We start from the raw sequence: 19,140 nt of genomic DNA, 5'->3' as shown, positions 1-19,140 counted from the left end.
CTCGCTCTGTGTCTCTCTAGTGAGTGCATGCACCCTAGAGCAAAAACCTAAGAAAGAAAAAAAAGTGAAAGCAATGTTTTATGGGGATTGCATGCAAAACTTACTCAGAGAAAGAAAACTATAACTTTTTAATCCATTTGATACTAAAAAAAAGAAAGTAAGTTAAGCATCCAATCCAAGAATTTAGAACAAGAGCAAGAAATGATACTGAAGGAAGTAATTAAGATAAGAACAAAAATTAATAAAACTTCAAGAAACAGCTGCTAAAAAATCCAACAGCTTGTTCTTTGATAAGGTCAACAAAATGAACAAATCTCTGACAAGTTTAATCAAGAAGAGATTAGTAAAAATGCAAATACACAAAATTAGAAATGAGGGACTAGAATCATAGATTTGGGAGAGATTAAATTTATGTTACTTTAGATAATACTATACTAATTAACTGAAAGTCTAGATTATGTAAATAATTTTCCTAGGAAAATATGAAGCTCCCAAAATGACTTAAATAAAGAAAAATGAAAATGCAACCAATTTCTTTCTTTTTATTTATTTTTTTTTTGAGAGGTTTTTGTTATAGGGTATATGCATTCACCAGAAAGACAGACCAAGACAGAGAGACAGAAACTGAGAAATCACCCCCTAGGGGGGGATGGCCATGCAAGACCATCCCTTCTCCTCCATTCTCCTCTCAGGATTTGGGCACACATGCACAAGTGCCTGGCATGAGTTTAAGCTACTGGATCTGGGACTTGAACCGTCATCAGCTACATGGGAGTCCAGCGACAGTGATTATGCCAACTGCTGGTCCCAATGCAACCAATTTCTAAAGATTTCTGAAAATTACTTCTCCTAACAGGCTGAACTTCCTTCAAATTTCTCTGAAGTTTTCAAGGAACATATTTTTTTGTGTGCTTTACAAATTATTTCAGAGCAGACTAGCAGATGGTGTAGCGATTATATCACTAGACTCCCACATAGCTAACTGCAGTTCAAGTCTCAGACCTAGAGGCTCGAAACTCATGCCAGGCGTTTGTGCGTGTGTGCCCAATATACCAAAGAAGAATGAAGGAGAAGGGATTTGAAGTGTGGCCATCACCCATTGGGGGGGTGATTTCTCACTTTCCCTCTCACTGTCTGTTGGAGCCCTCCCCCCCAACTCCAGTGCATGAGCCCTAAGGCAAAAATCTTTAAAATCCAACAACAATAACAAAAAATCAAATTGTTTCAGAGCATAGAATAAGAAAATACACTTTGATATTTTATTTAATTATCTTTATGATGTCAAAGCATTGAAGAAGCGATTGTATGCATTCTTTTTTAAAATTATTTTATTTAACTTTGTTTAATTATTTAGTTAATTAATTAATTTTAATTTGACCAGAGAGAGAGAGAGAGAAAGTGAGAATACAAGCTGCTAGGTCTAGGACTCAAACCGTGGTCGGCCATGTGGGAGTCCAGCACTATTTACCACCATGCCACCTGCCAGCCCCCACAAACATTCTTACAAGTAGATCATAGCGAATACCATCTGAATGAAAGTTCTAGATATTAGAATTTTTCTAAGTAGTAATTTAGTAAGGCAAAATAGGGTTTACCTTAGAAATGCAAAGATGACTAGCTCTATATTATAACTTTTTATATCTAATTACTGTAATAGGATAGGTCATGAGAGGAAAAAAATGAGCTATCTCTTTAGTTGCACAAAAGGCATTAATTTTAACCTCTATTTTTAATTAAATTTAAGATTACTTTTTAGTGAACCATAAAAGAGATTTTCTTAACATACACTCTTCCAAACCAATAACTAGCATTTTACTTAGTGAATGACATAAGGATGTCAACATAAGGTTGCAAACATCCCTTACCATTAACTAGCATTGTTCTGGAAATACTAATCTAGTGCTTCTTAAAGTTATTGAATGGAAAACTTTTTTTGTACTAAAAGCAAAAGCTGTTAATATTATATGGAACAAGGTTTGAGAATTGTTTTAGCTTACTTGACAAGACAAAAATAAGTTTTTAAAAAACTATTAGAAGTTAACTTATTGTTTATGGATGAGAGCAATTTGCCTATACAACCTAAGAGAGTCAAATAAAAAATGAATAAAACAGAGTTCAATAAAAATAATTTGTTACAAAATATCTATACAAGAATCAACAACTTTCACAAATATCAGGAAAACTTAATTAGAAAATATAATGAAATAGAAAGATCTCATCAAAACAACTATGTAAAAAATTGTTCAAACCTTCCTCCCACCAAAAAAAAAAAAAATACTTACCTGTAATACATAAAAATCTGTTTGAAAAAGGTAGAACTGGACATTGCTCCTAAGCAATAAAATTCAACACAGAGTCTTTAAAAAGTTTACACAGTCATATATAATGAAAAATCTATGCATAATTTCAAAAACTTTTTGCGCCAAAATAAAGTGGTACTTAATTCCACTTACCATAAACTTTTTGAAGTTCCCGTACCTTGCAATAACTACAGTTCTATCCAAATTACTTTGAATTTAATGTAATTCTAATAAAAATTTCTGTAGAATTTGAGGTCATTTGAAACACTTTCTTATTTTTCAAAGTTAGTTTCTTTTTCCTATGAGAGAGAGAAAGAGAGGATCTTCATACTGCAGCTTACCCCCAACTTCAGCCCAGATCATGAGCACAGGTGTGCCCAGTTCACTCAGGAAGGTCTCCAGACTAGAACCTGGAAACTTCTCTTGTCAATTAAGGTCACAGGGTGTTACATTACCATTGAACCACTCCTGCCACTAACACTAATAAGTAGTACTGATACTTGGTAGACTTTTAAAACGACATGTGTATGTGATAGTGATAAAAGTTAAAATGAAGTAAAAGACTTTATACCGTTGTGGAAATATGAAAGTCTATCATAAGACCTGTCATCTAGGTGCTGTTGTTGAAAGGATTAGTTGTTTTGAAAACTAATTTCCCTCATTGTTAGTGATGTATAGGAAGTAGGATTAAATAATGTATTCAAGGAACTGATGAGCAATATGTCTGAAATATCACAGTATTAAACCAGTTTTGTTATCTTGGAGAACTGTGCTATTATACGTGTCTGTTTGTTTGTTTGTTTGCTTCATTATAGGGCACATGTGCTCAAGAAGAGACACACAAGAGAGAAAGAGAGAGTGAAAAGTAACCCTCCTCCCCCTAAGGGGGAATGACGATGACACAATCTATCCTCCTCCATTCTCCTCTCAGGATTTTGGACACACACACACACGCATACACACACATGTCCAGCATATTTTTCAAGCCACAGGGTCTGGGATTCAAACCACAGAGTTGATCCATCTGTCTTAACCACTATACCACCTGGCTGCCCCTAGAATGCCTTTTAGTAAAGTTTTTTTTAACAAGTTTGTAATCCAAACTCTGAGTTTATTTTATGTTTTTCATCAGGGAAGTTTGGGGGTTAAAAAAAACAAACAGCACCACGCATTGGTATGTGTTGATCAGGACACAACAATATTCTTTCTCTATCTAAAATCTCTCTTACTCAGGCACTGCTTTATGACTTAGACCTCATAATTTTCTGTATGCCCTCTGTCTTTTTCTGCCTTTGAAATAGGATTAAAACTCACTCTGCCTTAGGTATTTGAGAAATCCTGAGACCTAGTTCTTCAGTGTAAAATTGTATACATACTAACTGAATCTGAAAGTTAAGGTGCCTCTTCTAAAAAGTTAATCATAGTGTTGGCAGCTAGAGATTTAGTTATAATAATGTGATCTGATTTGAAGTAAATTATTCCCTCTGGGGAGTCCAAAGTTCTGCTAGTATTAGAAGTAACTAATCAATAATAAGTGACCATGAATTCCACAAGAGGGAATATGTTTTAACAACACAGTTGCACAACAGAATTGAGTCCAATATTTATTTGTAAGCTGTTGTTAATTTATTAGAAAATAAATACCAAGAAATAGTACTGTGTGATATTCTAAAGAACTGATTTGATTTGTTTTTATTTGCAAGACACAGAGGGGTTTGACTTGGATTATATTTTCCTCCGTGTATGTTACGCTATTGGTCTAATATCTTGACCATGCACATTGGTTTTTATAATCTAACAATTTCATACTCTAAGAACTATTTTGTTTGGGTAAGCTACAATTAAGTTTTACAACCTACTTCTATAAGAAAATAATTTTGCATCTATGTAAAAGTTTGAAAAATGAGGTATTGAACTAGCTAAGTTTAAATATACAATTGATTTGGACGTCTTCTGTACAACCATGTTAATTGGAAATCATATTTCACAACTTTTATTGTTCCTAGAGTGAATTACTGGAACTTAAACAACAGCAACAAGAGAAAGAAAGAGCCCAAATCCACCAAACTGAACACAGGAGGTATAACTGGCTAGTAAAATAAGCATCCTTGGTTAAGTCAATTACCTATAAAGTTTTTGCGGTGCCATAGGAAAACACTACAGTAATAATTGTAAATATAGTTTTAGAATCTGCATTATCTTTTAATCTTTGCTGTTGAGGTTTGATGTATGTATGAGGTATGCTAGCTCCTAAATACTACAGTCTATATGTACTCATATATGTGTGTACATATGCATACATTATCCGATTATCCTGAACAGGTGGCATTATAAACTCATATTAGAAAACTGAACCACACCCTCTTTAGACTATGTGTTTATTTGGGCTGTGTTTTATTTGATTTGCCTTCTATGAGGCAAAACATTATAATCCTTCAATATGATGCTTTAACACTTGTAGAAACAGTTTTAGAATAATCAAATGAATATAAATGGACAGATACCCATATTAAGTATAAGAGCTTAGACAAAAACTCATTAAAGTTATTTTATATTGGATATTAGGGTAAAAAAATTTCTTAAGATAGAGTTAGTCAGAAAATTTTTTTTTTGAGAGATTTTTGTTATATGGTATATGTGCTCACTGGAGAAACATAGAAATGAAAAGCAAGAAATCACCACTCAGGGAGGATGGTCATGCCACAATCCCTTCTCCAGTTTCCTCTCAGGATTTTGGGCACACACACACATGTGCCCAACATGAGTTTTAAGTCCCCGAGTTCAGGACTAGAACTGTGATCCACCACAGTCTTAGCGTCGTAACCATTAAGTCATCTGCTGGTCTCCTAGTCAGTAATTTTTAATAATGTCAAGTACTATATTTTATTTCTAATATCAAATATTAGTACTTGAGAGGACCCAGTAAAATAATATGTTAATGGTAGGATAGTGCTATAAGTTTAAATATACAATTGATTTGGACGTCTTCTGTACAACCATGTTAATTGGAAATCATATTTCACAACTTTTATTGTTCCTAGAGTGAATTACTGGAACTTAAACAACAGCAACAAGAGAAAGAAAGAGCCCAAATCCACCAAACTGAACACAGGAGGTATAACTGGCTAGTAAAATAAGCATCCTTGGTTAAGTCAATTACCTATAAAGTTTTTGCGGTGCCATAGGAAAACACTACAGTAATAATTGTAAATATAGTTTTAGAATCTGCATTATCTTTTAATCTTTGCTGTTGAGGTTTGATGTATGTATGAGGTATGCTAGCTCCTAAATACTACAGTCTATATGTACTCATATATGTGTGTACATATGCATACATTATCCGATTATCCTGAACAGGTGGCATTATAAACTCATATTAGAAAACTGAACCACACCCTCTTTAGACTATGTGTTTATTTGGGCTGTGTTTTATTTGATTTGCCTTCTATGAGGCAAAACATTATAATCCTTCAATATGATGCTTTAACACTTGTAGAAACAGTTTTAGAATAATCAAATGAATATAAATGGACAGATACCCATATTAAGTATAAGAGCTTAGACAAAAACTCATTAAAGTTATTTTATATTGGATATTAGGGTAAAAAAATTTCTTAAGATAGAGTTAGTCAGAAAATTTTTTTTTTGAGAGATTTTTGTTATATGGTATATGTGCTCACTGGAGAAACATAGAAATGAAAAGCAAGAAATCACCACTCAGGGAGGATGGTCATGCCACAATCCCTTCTCCAGTTTCCTCTCAGGATTTTGGGCACACACACACATGTGCCCAACATGAGTTTTAAGTCCCCGAGTTCAGGACTAGAACTGTGATCCACCACAGTCTTAGCGTCGTAACCATTAAGTCATCTGCTGGTCTCCTAGTCAGTAATTTTTAATAATGTCAAGTACTATATTTTATTTCTAATATCAAATATTAGTACTTGAGAGGACCCAGTAAAATAATATGTTAATGGTAGGATAGTGCTAATAACCACAGTATTGTCTGTCATTATTACATTAGAGGTTTTGGGGGAGCACTTCAGTTATTTGAATTCACTGGGGATATGCTTGAGTGTCTTAGAATTGAATGTAAGGATTTTCATGATTAAAAGGAGCAAATTCTTCTTTTGAAAGAGAATGGTTTTACTTATGTATTTAACCTTTCCACTATCACTAAAGTTTAGTTCCAGTTGTGGCTGCTTTGTTTTGTAAATGAGATACTTTAAAAGGTGTTCAGTGGAAGCTCCTGGTTCTGATGTTGCCACTAACTGTGGATGGGTACTTAAGTTCTTTTGACTAGACTACACCCTCTCCATAGTCCAGTCAAAATAATTTCAAAATATCAAATGTGAATTTATATGGTTTTCTATGCTTTAAAGAAATATCAAAACGCTAATACAGTCATTAGGCTACTTTGTTGGGTAATGTGTGCGTCGGGGGAGGTGGGCTGCATTAGTTACCCATTTATTAAAAAGTAAGCCATAAGTTAGTTTTGTTCTTTTTTTATTGCTTTTTATGATTTTATGTTTAGAAATCTTTGTGTTGAACAATGAAACAAGCAATATTGAATGTATAAACACTTGTTGCTAACACTAGCTAGTTATATGTCTGGATTTCTGAAGGTTAATTTGGCTGTAAGACTTTAAGCCTGTTGAAGATAGTGATGTGTCACATCAGTAGGTCCCATTGCTAAGAAGTTAATCTTTGATGGACATCCAGTGAAAACATGTTATTTGATTAGAAGTGAAAATGATTGTTTTCATCTATTTTTTCTTTTTTCATGAGGGAGAACACATGCAGGAGGAAGAGAGAGGAGCAAGAGATATTTAAGTATTTTTTTGATAGGGTTCATGTTATGATCCTCCTGCCCCAGCCTCCTAGTCAACTAGGATTAGTTGCTGCTAAATACTACAGTCTATATGAAAACATACATGTGTGTACATGCACATACATTATCCAATTTTTCTGAATAGGTGGCATTATAAACTCATATTAGAAAACTCAATCATGCCCTGTCTGTTTTAGATTGAGTGGGAACTGAACCTGGGCCTCCATGTGGCCTCAGGCACTGTGCAGTGACACCTTCCTGCTTGTTGAATTACATTTTGGGTATTGCAATCATGGCCCTTGTCCTTTAAGTCTGTTTCCATACTGCTGAATACATAGAGGATGGTAGAGCTGTTTGTTTCTCATATCTTATCTTTCTTTTTCTATTGATTTTAGTTAAATGTAGATCCAAATTTAATCCACGAGAAAAATTCTCTGGGTAATAAACTTTAAATATGCATTGCATGTTCTTAATCCATTTTTAAAAAGAACTTACATTTGTATTGTCCTTAAAGTTTACAGTGAGCTTTCACATGTTATTATATGAGAATAACCTCTTTTCCTTAAAAAAAGAAAAGAATTACTATTTTTATTTAACCTTATTTATTTATTTGTTTGTTTTAATTTGACCAGAGATGGAGAGAGAGAAAAAGAAAGAGAAATCAAGCTGCCAGGTCTGGGACTTGAACCATGGTCAGCCATGTGGGAGTACATCACCTTTAACCACCATGCCACCTGCTGGCCCAAGAATAATCCTCTTAATGGCTAAAGTAGCTGTGTCCATTCTTACTTAGAGTAACAACACAAGCTATATGTTTGCAGGGGACACCAGCTAGGGTTTCTCCAGGAGCACGATTTTATTGGAGTCAAAAAGTCAGCATGGTTTTTTATTGTTTAGAAGTTTATAAAGTAGAAAATTCAACCCTGAGTTTTATAACAGAAAGCTAGTGAGATTTTTCAGAAGCTTTTCAATGACTAAAATAATGAGCTTGAGCATACCTGAACCTGACCCAGCATAACTATCTGAGTAAGAGAAGACAAATAGAAACTCCAGGGAGGAAAGACAGAGCAGAAGGTCAAGAACTCAGAAGGATTTGGACCATAAGGTGAAAACTGGTATGAATTGAATTGATTTATTGAAACTTGAACCATCCCTAAATTATAGTTTTTATCCAACTTAACCCTCAGGGAAAACAAAACAAATCAAAATAAAACCAGAGCATACATTTGACAATAATAAAATGTATACACTTTCTAAAACTAGTAAGCAAAAATATAAACTAATACTTTTTGACTCATTCAGATTTCTGATAGGAGTTGGGAGAAACAATCTCTTTACCATTCATTATCTCTAGTTGACCCACATTGCAGTGGACATAGGCCAGCTAAAGACACTCCAAAGTGTCAAGGAGAACTCAACCCCTGTGTTGTCCTCTTAGTAACTGATGCTCAGAAGTGAATCTCATTACGTTGCGTCTTCTGACAAGCTGTCAGTCCTTGCAGTATTTGGGTAAGCTGAGAGCAGTTGACAGCTATTTTGCAGAGTACACTCATGACCAGCGGTGTTTCCACTGTGGTTACAACAGTGGGCAGAGGTGAAGATTTTTCAGGTACCTGAAAAACCTTACTCAAATAGTTAGGCTGGGTCAGGTTCATTCAGTAATTATATTATCAGTGCTCTCCCCATGAATGCTTTGTTCCTGGCCCTGGGAATAGGGGTGAATATAGCCAAAGAGGTCCTTGCTATGTGGAAATTATAATCCAGAGGAGAGAAATAGAAATCAATAATTAAAAAGCTAGATTCTTTCAGACAATGATATGCATTGCAAGGACTATGTTACCAGGTGATGTTAAGAGAGCAGTTAGAGGTGATTAAGGAAGGCCTTGCTGAAGAAGTGGCATCAAAGGACAGGAAGAATCAGCCATGTAGAAATTGGGCACAAAAACATGCACTTGGATGGCCCTATTATTCAGGGGGAGGAATAAGTGAAAATACTCTAAAGTAGGAATGTTCTGGAATATTTTGCTGGGGTTTCACCTTGTCTAAATACTCCTGCCTCAGCCTCCCAGCTAGGACCACAGGCATACACCATGTCCACCTGTTTTTATTAGGTTTTTGCTATAGGGTATATCCACTTTCCAGAGAAAGACAGAGAGAGGGAAAGTGAGAAATCAACCTCTTGAAGGATGGCCATGCCACAATCTCTTCTCCATTCTCCTCCTGGGATCTTGGGTGTACACACAGCACATGCACCCTGTGAGATTTTTAAGCCACTGGGTCTTGAGTTTGAACCGCCGTCAACCATGTAGGAGTCCAGTGCCTTAGCCACTACACCACCTGTTGGCCCCAACCAGCTCTTTTATAAGAAAGTTTTGGTTATGTTGCTCAGGTCAGCCTTATACTTAAGATCCTCCTGTTTCAGTCTCCCTAAATTGCTAGAATTATAGGCATGTGCCACTGTGCCCAGTCTTTATATTGGACCAGGAATCTAACCCAGGCCTCCCTCGTGGTTCTAGCCTATGGAGCACAGTATTTTAGGAGCATGCACCACCACAGTTGGGGTTAATTTGAACTATATTGTGTTTATTGGATTATAGCAGGAAAGAAAGAGAATAATACATAGTGATATAGGGAATGTAAGCAGAAGCAAGACAATACAAGATTTTGTAATTCAGTGATTATAATCTAGGATCAATGGGAAGTAAAGGGAAAGTTTTAAGCAAAGTAAGGCATAATCTCTTTTACAATTCAGTAAGGTGGTTGTGCGGAGAATGGATTTTAGAGGGTAGGCATAAAAGCAACAGCAAGGTGAGTGGTGACAATGATGTGTCCTAGAATGGGGTTGATGAATATAAATATTGTAGGATGCGTTTAATAGGCAGAGCAAACAACACTTCTAGTAGTTTGGATGTGGAGTGGAATGGGGTAGAGGATACGGAGGGAAAGCCCATCTTCATTACTGACAAAAAGACTCAAAGTATTTGGCCCTAGAGTATAGGCAGCCAGAATACCACTGGTTGTGTTGTTTAAGGAGTATCAAGGTCAGTCACTCTTCCTTAATATCTTAGTGTCCAGCTTAGTAAGATACTGTTAAATCTGCATGCAGATAGATTTAGAAAAGGTGACTTAAACGTTGAACCTTGTAGCAGATCAGGATGACCAGAATGTGGCACTTGAATAGATTTTATGGTAGGAGAGAAAAAAGCTTTATAATAGCAGAGATGTAACCACTGCCGGATGGCACTTGAAATTGCTGAAAAACAGTAACTCAGTAACCCAAAGATCAAACTGAGTCAATGGAGGGGTTGGCATCTTAGCTAGCACCGATCAAGCACAGGCAACCTCCAGTCTGACATTGCCACACACTGTTATTTTCTTCCAAGTTCCCAAAACTCCCACAGTCTTTGATTTATGTCTACCCACCATGATCATATTGTGCAGACCTTCATGACTGAAAGGAGGCTAATGTGTGTGCCCTCTTTCGTTCCACAAATGTGCATTGAGAAGCTGCTACAGACCTGACAATGTTTCTGCTTCCAAGGTTATAGTCTTATTGATGCTTGTGCTAGTCTGTTCTATTGCTAATAACTGAAAAATACCTGAGTCCAGATAATTTCAGAGAATAGAGGTTTATTTAGTTCATAGAGCGGAGGCCTAAGGTTCAGGGTTACATTTGCATCACAGCATGATGGAGGGCAGGGGCATATTCTGTATCCATGTGGGTCTCTCTCTGCCTCATTCCCTCTCCTTATAAACTCACCAGGACTCAATCAGGGTCCCATCCTAACAACCCCATCATTAATCTCTTCCCCAAATCTCCACTTTTCAACACAACAATTGGATCAAGTTTTTACCCTTTTAATCTCATTACCATTAGATCTCAACACATGAATTTCAAGGGACATCTAAACCATAGCAATGATATTCCTCAACAATCCATTGATATCATAGGGTACTTATTACAAAGCTATTTTTTCAACCTCTGAGTCCCTGAATCTACTCAGTCATACATGGGCAACTCGGAGCATGAGGTTGCCTTTAATTATTTTTTATTTAAAAATTGTCATATTATACACAAGAGTCCATAAAACAAATATTTAGAATATTGATTATAAGGTGAACACCCAGATAGCCAATTCTAGAAATATAATTATCATCCTAGAGGCCACCCTTATCCTGACCTTTGTGACAACCACTTTCATGACTTTATAGTTTTATCTCCTGTGATTACATTTACTTCTACAATTGATTGCTGAAAGTATGACAGAATATCGGGGGAAGTGTACCCATTCCTACTTTTTGAAGGCTTGAGCTTTTCTCTTCAGATATTTCACTACTTCCCTCTGGCATTTCCTTCTACTTTTCACTTATGGAGTTTATGTTAGCCAGACTGGCAGTGAGACATCTGCCTTGCAGCAGTAATGCCAAAGTGGTTTTCTTTCTTTCTTTTTTGTTGCTTGCTTTGGGTCTTGCTAAAGCTTCAATCTGTCCTCAGCCTCTGGGGTTTATGCCTCTCATAGCCCTATAGGGGTCCTGTTTTGTTTTGTTTTGTTTTGTTTTGCCCCTTCACCCTGAGTTTCTCTGAAAATCAGTGACAATATGCAGATTAGTAAGGAAAAGGCCTATAGATTTATTTTATAAACACAGATGCATGCGCGCATACGCACACACGAACCTTCAAATTGAAGACCCAGAGAAACAGAAGCTATCAAACTATGTAATTTTATGTTTACATTCAGTGAAGCAGGAACAACAGTGTAGAAATGTGATTGGATAAAAAGGGCATGAACTAATGGACATAGAACTAGTTGGGAAACCTAGCAAGACCTGTCTGTTTAGATTCTTCTTGGCCTTTCTGTGAAGCAGTCCTTCCTCTCAAGTCCCCTCAGGAATGAAGGTCTTATTATAAAATGTCAGAGCATTTTTTAAAGGCTGACACTTACACAGAAAGGTAAGGGAAGGTTATAGTAATATTATTAGGTTTTATGTTTGGCTTTGGAGAAAAGGGGGTTTTGGTTTCTTGACCACCTTGGGGAATTCTAGTTTCTCTGGGTTGCCTTGAGGAAAAATGAAGTCAAACACAAGAGAACAGATGGACAAAGAGAAACAATGCTTCTGAGACCATCATTCTGAGATACTGTCTTCTCAGCCCCAAAGCCCTGATAGGTGTATTTGCCCATGCGACCACGGCTTTTGCTCACCTGGTGGAAATTGAGTAAGGAAAACTTCAAAGTTAAGAATCTGTGCTCACCTTGGCCTGAGCCAAGACTGGTACCCACTCTAGGAAAGGGTTGTTGACGGCATGTCACGTGGTTAATGTGAAAAGAAGTTTCTGTAGATTTCCTCTGAGCTGAAAGAGGGAAGCATTCCCTGAAGTCAGTTCATACAGCACATTACATTTTCAAAAATCTCTTAGCCCTGCAGCAAGCTTTCTACTTACACACATTTTTCATTGTTTTAAAGGGTAAATAATGCTTTTCTGGACCGACTCCAAGGCAGAAGTCAACCAGGTGGCCTCGAGCAGTCTGGAGGCTATTGGAATATGAATAGTGGTAACAGCTGGGTGAGTTTTTTTTACTTTTCTCTTAAAAAAAATCATCTTTCAAAGTTGAAGAATAGAAACAGCAAGAATTTTAAAAATACATTGTGGCCGTCTTCCCAGATATTATTATTAATTTTTTTTCGGTGTGCTGTTTGGCTGCGTGATGGGCAGGCAGTCAGCCAGGGTGATTACTGTAAATTCAACAATAGTTTCTGAGAGAGGAAGTCCTGATTTCAGCTATGTCCAATCACAATAAAAAATGACATCTGCCCTTTGTTACCACCGCCTGGTGACCGCCTGGGCTTTAAGGCTTTTTATCACCCCTTGCGCAGACCTGCAACAAAAACAAATGGATTTTTTTTTTCAGGAAGATTTTAAGTGAATTATTGTTATAAAAATCATAAACATTCTCTAGTAATATATTCTTGCAGTGAAACTAGCACATCAAAGGAACCAGTACTTAATTTTTCACCACAAAGTGATTTTTTAACAACCCTACAGCAAAAGGAACTTTTAAAAAATGAAATGTCCTTACATATTTCTGTGAAGAAAATCTAGCACCTGTGTTTTAATACATGTTTAATATATTTCGTGAGCACAATATATTATTAAATCAGCATCAAAGCTTCAGAATGTATATGATTATGAAGTTTATAACGTGTATAGAATCAAAACTAACTACAATGGGTTTTATAGCTTAATTGAAACTCATGTGAACATATACCTATTCAAATACACACACACACACACACACACACATGCACATACACACACACACACAAATGAGGGATCTTGAACAAGTTCTTTATAAAAATGAGGAAAAATGAAATTAAAATACAAGTTTATTTTGGTGCAAATTGTTTTTGAAATTCATGTATAACTGTTTTCATGATATGCATGTTCCATGAACTTTTTGAAGACCCCCCCCCTTGTACACTGAACATATAGACATCTTTAAACTGGTAAAATACAACAAAATAATCAAGTGCTTACTGACCTGGAAACTCTAGAAAAGACCTTTTAATAAATATTTGAAGCGAGCTAGCTAATGGCATAGTGGTTAAGGGAGCTAGATTCCAAGTGGCCAACTGAGATTCTGGCCCTGGTAGCTTGGAAATATACTAGGAATATGTGCAGGCATACCCAGAATCTTGACAGGATGGAGAAATAGACCACATGTCACTGGAGGGTGCTTTCTCCCTCCCTCTCTATTTTTTTGTCTCTCTCTCTCTGTCTGGTTAGCACACATATACTCTGGCAATTAAGACAGATATATGATGATAGATAGATATTTGAGAGACAAAAGATCATTTTTAGAAATTTAGTTGTTAGAAATCTGACATGAATATTTTCTTGAAAAACACCTAATAGTTTAAAACTGATGGATAGATTTTTATAAGTGTGTACATATTTAAGATAATTCAATGTAGGCAAATTGATGGAGAATGCATTTAGATGTGTCCATTTTTTTTTTGAGAGAGAGATTTTTGCTATAGGGCACATGTGCTCACCAGAGGCGGAAAGTGAGAAATCATTCCCTAGCAGGGATGGCCATGCTGCAGTCCCTTCTCCTCCATTCTCCTCTCGGGATCTTGGGCATGCATGTATGTGTGCTGCCGTGAGTTTTAAGTCATCTGGTCCAGGACACAAACCATGGTCAACAACATAGGAGTCTAAAAACATAATCATTACACCATCTGGTGGTCCATAGATGTGTCCATTTATCCATCATATATGCTCAATTATTTTTCTATGACATTCAGAATAGGGACAACATGGAAGAGAAAAAAATGATCAGAACTCTGTATATTTGCTTTGTATGATATAATATACACATTATTGACTTATTCATAAATATATGTGGAATAAGAGTCACATGGAAAATGGGATGTTGTAGACCTTAAGACATTATCGTATAACTTAGTTGTGAAAAAACTAAGATTCAAGACTTGTAAACATGCTCCACATTTGTCATTTCTTCTCTAATAACAAATCCTGAAATGTAGAGAGTCCATAGAAAAATGCCTGAGATCAAGAGGAAGATGATGGAAGAGCCAAAATGAATAACCACATGGGCCGATCTTCAAGGAAATGAAGATTTGGCCATCTGGCTCAAAAATGAATATTGGTAGGCCTTAGATAATGAGCTCTAAATCTTCACTTAGACTCTTCACAGGTAAAAGACAGAACTGTCTTTTTCCAGTGATATGGTAGTGAGACTGACTGGGTGAAGTTTCCATACTAGGAGGGGCACATCCAAGTTCAAAGTGGTTTTCAGGTCTGCCTTTATTGGAAAAAAGCAGTGACAGAAAGATGAGACCTTCTTAGGCTCCCACCTCTACCCCAACTTACCTACAGATGTCTGTACTGCCATGCTGGCTTCTCTTTATGATTCTGTCTCCTTCATCTACTGGGGACCTTTGTTCTAATAAAACTTTCCCCTCTTTCCTGAATCACCAAATGATCCATTCCATCTCACCTACAAAATCTCCATCGGCATAAAATACAAGTTCTACTGATAATACTTTCCCATTTTCTACTTTATCCCCCTTTACAGTAAAACATCAAGAATTTTCCTTAAACACACTCTGATCAGGTTTTAGACTCTCCCTGTCCAAAGTAACATTCTTTTTATGGTCTCTACCAATGTCCACATTGCAAATCCTGTGGTTATTTCTTAATCTTTATTGTTTGACTGTGAGTGTCACTTGTCATGGTGAATTACTTCCTCTTCTGTGAAACTGTTTCTTTGCTTGGCTTCTGGATCACCATAGCCTCCCAGGTTTCCACATATCTCAGTGGTTACTCCTTTTCATTTTCCTTTGTGGAGTTCTCTGCACATGCCTGACCTCATAACACTGAAATGCTGCTGCTGCTACTGCTTTCTCCTTTCTTCTTTCTTCTTTATTTTCTTCTTCCTCCTCCTCCTCCTCTCCCTCTTTCTCTTTCTCTTCCTCTTCCTCTTCCTCTTCTTTTATGAGAGATTTTTGCTATAGGTATGTGCACTTGCCAGAGAGACAGCCAGAAACCGAGAAATCACCTCCCAGGAGGAATGACCATGCTGAAATCTCTTCTCCTTCATTCTCCTCTCAAGACTCTGGGCATGCACACACATGCTCCTAGCGTGAGTTTTAAGCCTCCAGGTCTGGGACTTGAACTGTGGTCAACTATGTGGGAGTCTAGCAACTATCTGTCATGCCATCTGTTGGTCCCAACACTGAAGTGCTTCTGGAATCTACCTTTGACCACTTTCTTAGACTATCATGGTAGCCTCATTCATTCTAAAAATATTAAATACCATCTATATGCTTATTACTCCCAAATTTCTCTTTCCAGCCTATACCTTCTTGTAAAAACTCTAGGCACACTTAACCATTGTCTACCAATCCTCTCTACTTGGATGTGAAATAGCCATTTCAACCTTAACCAGTCTAAAACTTAGCCTTTGATGTATTTCACCCCAGTGCTTTATCTGTATGCTTTCCTATTTCCATAACAGTGCAGTTTCTCTCTCACATCTCCCACACTGATCCATCAGCAAATTCTCTTAACTCTTTCTTTGTAATGTATCCAGTCCAACGGCTTTTCTCCTCTGTCACCACTATTATATTACTTCTAGCCTCTATCAATCAGTGCTCATCCAGACTTGCAGTAGTCTCCTAGATGTTTTTCTTGCTTCCATACTTAGTCACCTAGAGTCTGTTCTCAGTAAGAGAATGACAGAAGTCAGATCCTGTCACTCCTCGGCTCAAAATCCACCAATGGCTCCCCTTACTTTCCTAAAAGTAAAAGCAAAAGTCCTTATGGTGGCCTACCAGGTATTATGTGATGTAGATCCCAGCTTCCTGCTATTGCTTTCTTTCCATATTTCACTCTAGCTATACTAGTTTTCTTACTGTTCTTTTGCAAAATTAGGTACTGACTGCTCTGACCCTAAGGCTTTTGTACTTGCTACTCTCCCTACCGTCTTCTCCAAAACTTCCCTATGGTTTATCTTCCTTAAAGTCCTTTCTTGAATCCTACTGCCTAAGTGAGTTTGCCTTGGTCATCTGATTTAAATCTACTATCTGTGCCTTCATCCCTGGATCTTGCAATCCCTCTTCCTTTTTCTATAGCACACTTCAACCTTTTTTTTTTTTTTTTTTTTTTTTTTAAGAGATTTTTGCCTTAGGGCATGTGTGCTCACCAGAGAGAGACAAAGACAGTGAGAGGGAAAGTGAGAAATCACTTCCCCAGAGGGGATGACCACACTGCAGTCTCTTCTCCTGGGATCTTAGGCATGACCGCACCTGCACCCAGTGCGATTTTGAAGGCACTGGGTCAGGGATGTGAACCACGGTCAGCCATGTGGGAGTATAGTGATGTAATTGCTATGTCATCTGCTGGCTCCCACATTTCAGCTTTTAATGCAAAATGATACAAACATTATCTATTGGGTCATTGGAAAAGCCATGATGCATTTTTGCATAGAAAATATAGAAAAATATGTCATGACTTTTCTGATGACCCAATATATGTAATTGTCCAAGGAGGCATGTACTCTCTGGAGAGAGATAGAGAAGCAAAGAGAGAGAGGGAGAAAGCAATCCCCAGTAGGTATGGTCATACCACAATTTCTTCTCTTGCAGCTTTCTAACCTGTCTATATTTTGAATGTGCAAGCACAGACACTTGGTGTGCTTTTCAAACCACTCAGGGCCAGGATTTAAACCACAGTCAGCAACGTGGGATCTGGGTCTCTTAAGCCCTAGGCCACAGGACCAGTCCAACTTCCAATATATTTTCTAACATAATTTAATTATATGTTTTGTTGACCGTTTACTTGTAGTTGCTTCCTTTGTTAACATATGTTCCATATTCCATAAGGGCAGAGCCTTCTGATTGATTTGTTCTCTGATATAGCTCAAGAATAAAACAATGACTGGAACTCATTGGATGCAGAAGAAAACAGAGCAAAGTGATTTAGAAGCAAATAACTTAATATGCTGAAATGATTAGATAATAAATTTAAAATCATCATGTATTTAATATTTGATCAAATAAAAATCAGATTTGAGTAAATGATCCAAAAACAAGAGATAAGTGAAGCTAACCAAAACAATTTGAAAGAAAACAAAATAATTTTCTAGGAATAAAAATTACAATCTTTGCCCCCAGTGGTAGGTACTGCTAAGATGCTATGCTCTACAGTCTAGGACCACATGGGAGGCTTAGGTTTGATTCATGGTCCTGTTGAACAGCTAGATACAATGGGGTATACCTGTGATCCCAGCAACCCATGAGACCAAAGCAGGAATACTGCAAGCTGAGACCTTCTCCCTTCAACACAGCGAGACTTTGTCTAAAAAAGGAGCGAAGTGTGGTGGTTTCTGTCTGTAGTATCAGCTGGAAAGTTGGAGGGTTATGGCATTGTGACCACTGTCTTAAACATATATACATACATGCACACATCACACACTGAAATTAAGAAACTAAGAAACTCAATTTATAACAGTAAAAAAAAATAAATCAAAATACCATTTCTCATGCATTTTTAAATTAATTTTTAATTTACATTTAGTCTAAAGATCCAAAAGGGTGAATCTCTCCCTTATTCATTCTATGACGCCTCTATCGCCCTTATTCTTAAAACAGATAAGGACAGGACAAGGAAGGAAAACTGTAGACCAATATCCCTGATGAATATAGATGTGAAGATTCTCAACAAGATACAAATCATATCCAACAACTTATAAAAAATATTATACATCATGATCAGGTAGGCTTTATTCCAGAAACGCAAGGATGGTTCTACATATGCAAAACCATAAATGTAATACACCATATTAACACAAAAAAAGATAAAACCATATGTTCATATCAATTGATGCAGAAAAAGCATTTGATAAGATAAAACATCCCTTCATGATCAAGACTCTCAGCAAAATCAGCATAGAAGTGTCATTTCTCAACACAATAAAAGCTATCTATGAAAAACCCATAGCAAACAACATTCTCAATGGAGAAAAACTGAAAGATTTTCCCCTAAAACCGTATGTAAGACAAGGATGCCCACTTTCTCCACTCCTTTTCAATACACTACTGGAAGTCCTCGCCAATGCAATCAGAAAAGAGGAAAAAATAAAAGACATTCAAATAGGAAAAGAAGAGGTGAAACTCTCTTTATTCGCAGATGACATGATTAAATACATGGAAGACCCAACAGTTCCCATGAAAAAATTTCTGGAAATAATACATGAATACAGTGAGGTGCAGGATACAAAATCAATATACAGAAATCTATGGCATTTCTATATATGAGCCTCAGGAAGACTGAGATAGAACTGAAAAAAAGTTATTCCATTTACCATAGCCACAAAAAGTACAAGATACTTAGGAATAAATCTAACCAAAGAAGTTAAAAACCTCCATAAGGAAAACTATGAGAAACTAAAAAAAGAAATTGAAAATGACACAAAAAAGTGGAAG

General features: G+C 36.7%; 1 protein-coding gene across 2 annotated transcripts in view; it reads left to right on the top strand.

Annotated features, from left to right (window-relative positions):
• The window catches only part of EPSTI1 (epithelial stromal interaction 1), a 119,421-nt gene that overhangs the window by 96,176 nt on the left and 4,105 nt on the right, over window positions 1-19,140 (top strand). The window contains exons 10-11 of one of the 2 annotated variants that reach the window (XM_027767427.1): window positions 5,342-5,415; window positions 12,595-12,694. In XM_027767427.1, coding sequence (XP_027623228.1) covers window positions 5,342-5,415; window positions 12,595-12,694 — 174 coding nt within the window. Of the gene's footprint in view, window positions 1-4,306; window positions 4,381-5,341; window positions 5,416-12,594; window positions 12,695-19,140 lie in introns of both variants that reach the window. The other variant, XM_006166476.3, reaches the window with a different exon arrangement.

This window comes from Tupaia chinensis, unplaced genomic scaffold (assembly GCF_000334495.1).
Source record: "Tupaia chinensis unplaced genomic scaffold, TupChi_1.0 Scaffold144262_1, whole genome shotgun sequence".
Classification (NCBI taxonomy): Eukaryota; Metazoa; Chordata; class Mammalia; order Scandentia; family Tupaiidae; genus Tupaia; species Tupaia belangeri.
This window is presented reverse-complemented; position numbering and strand designations above follow the sequence as displayed.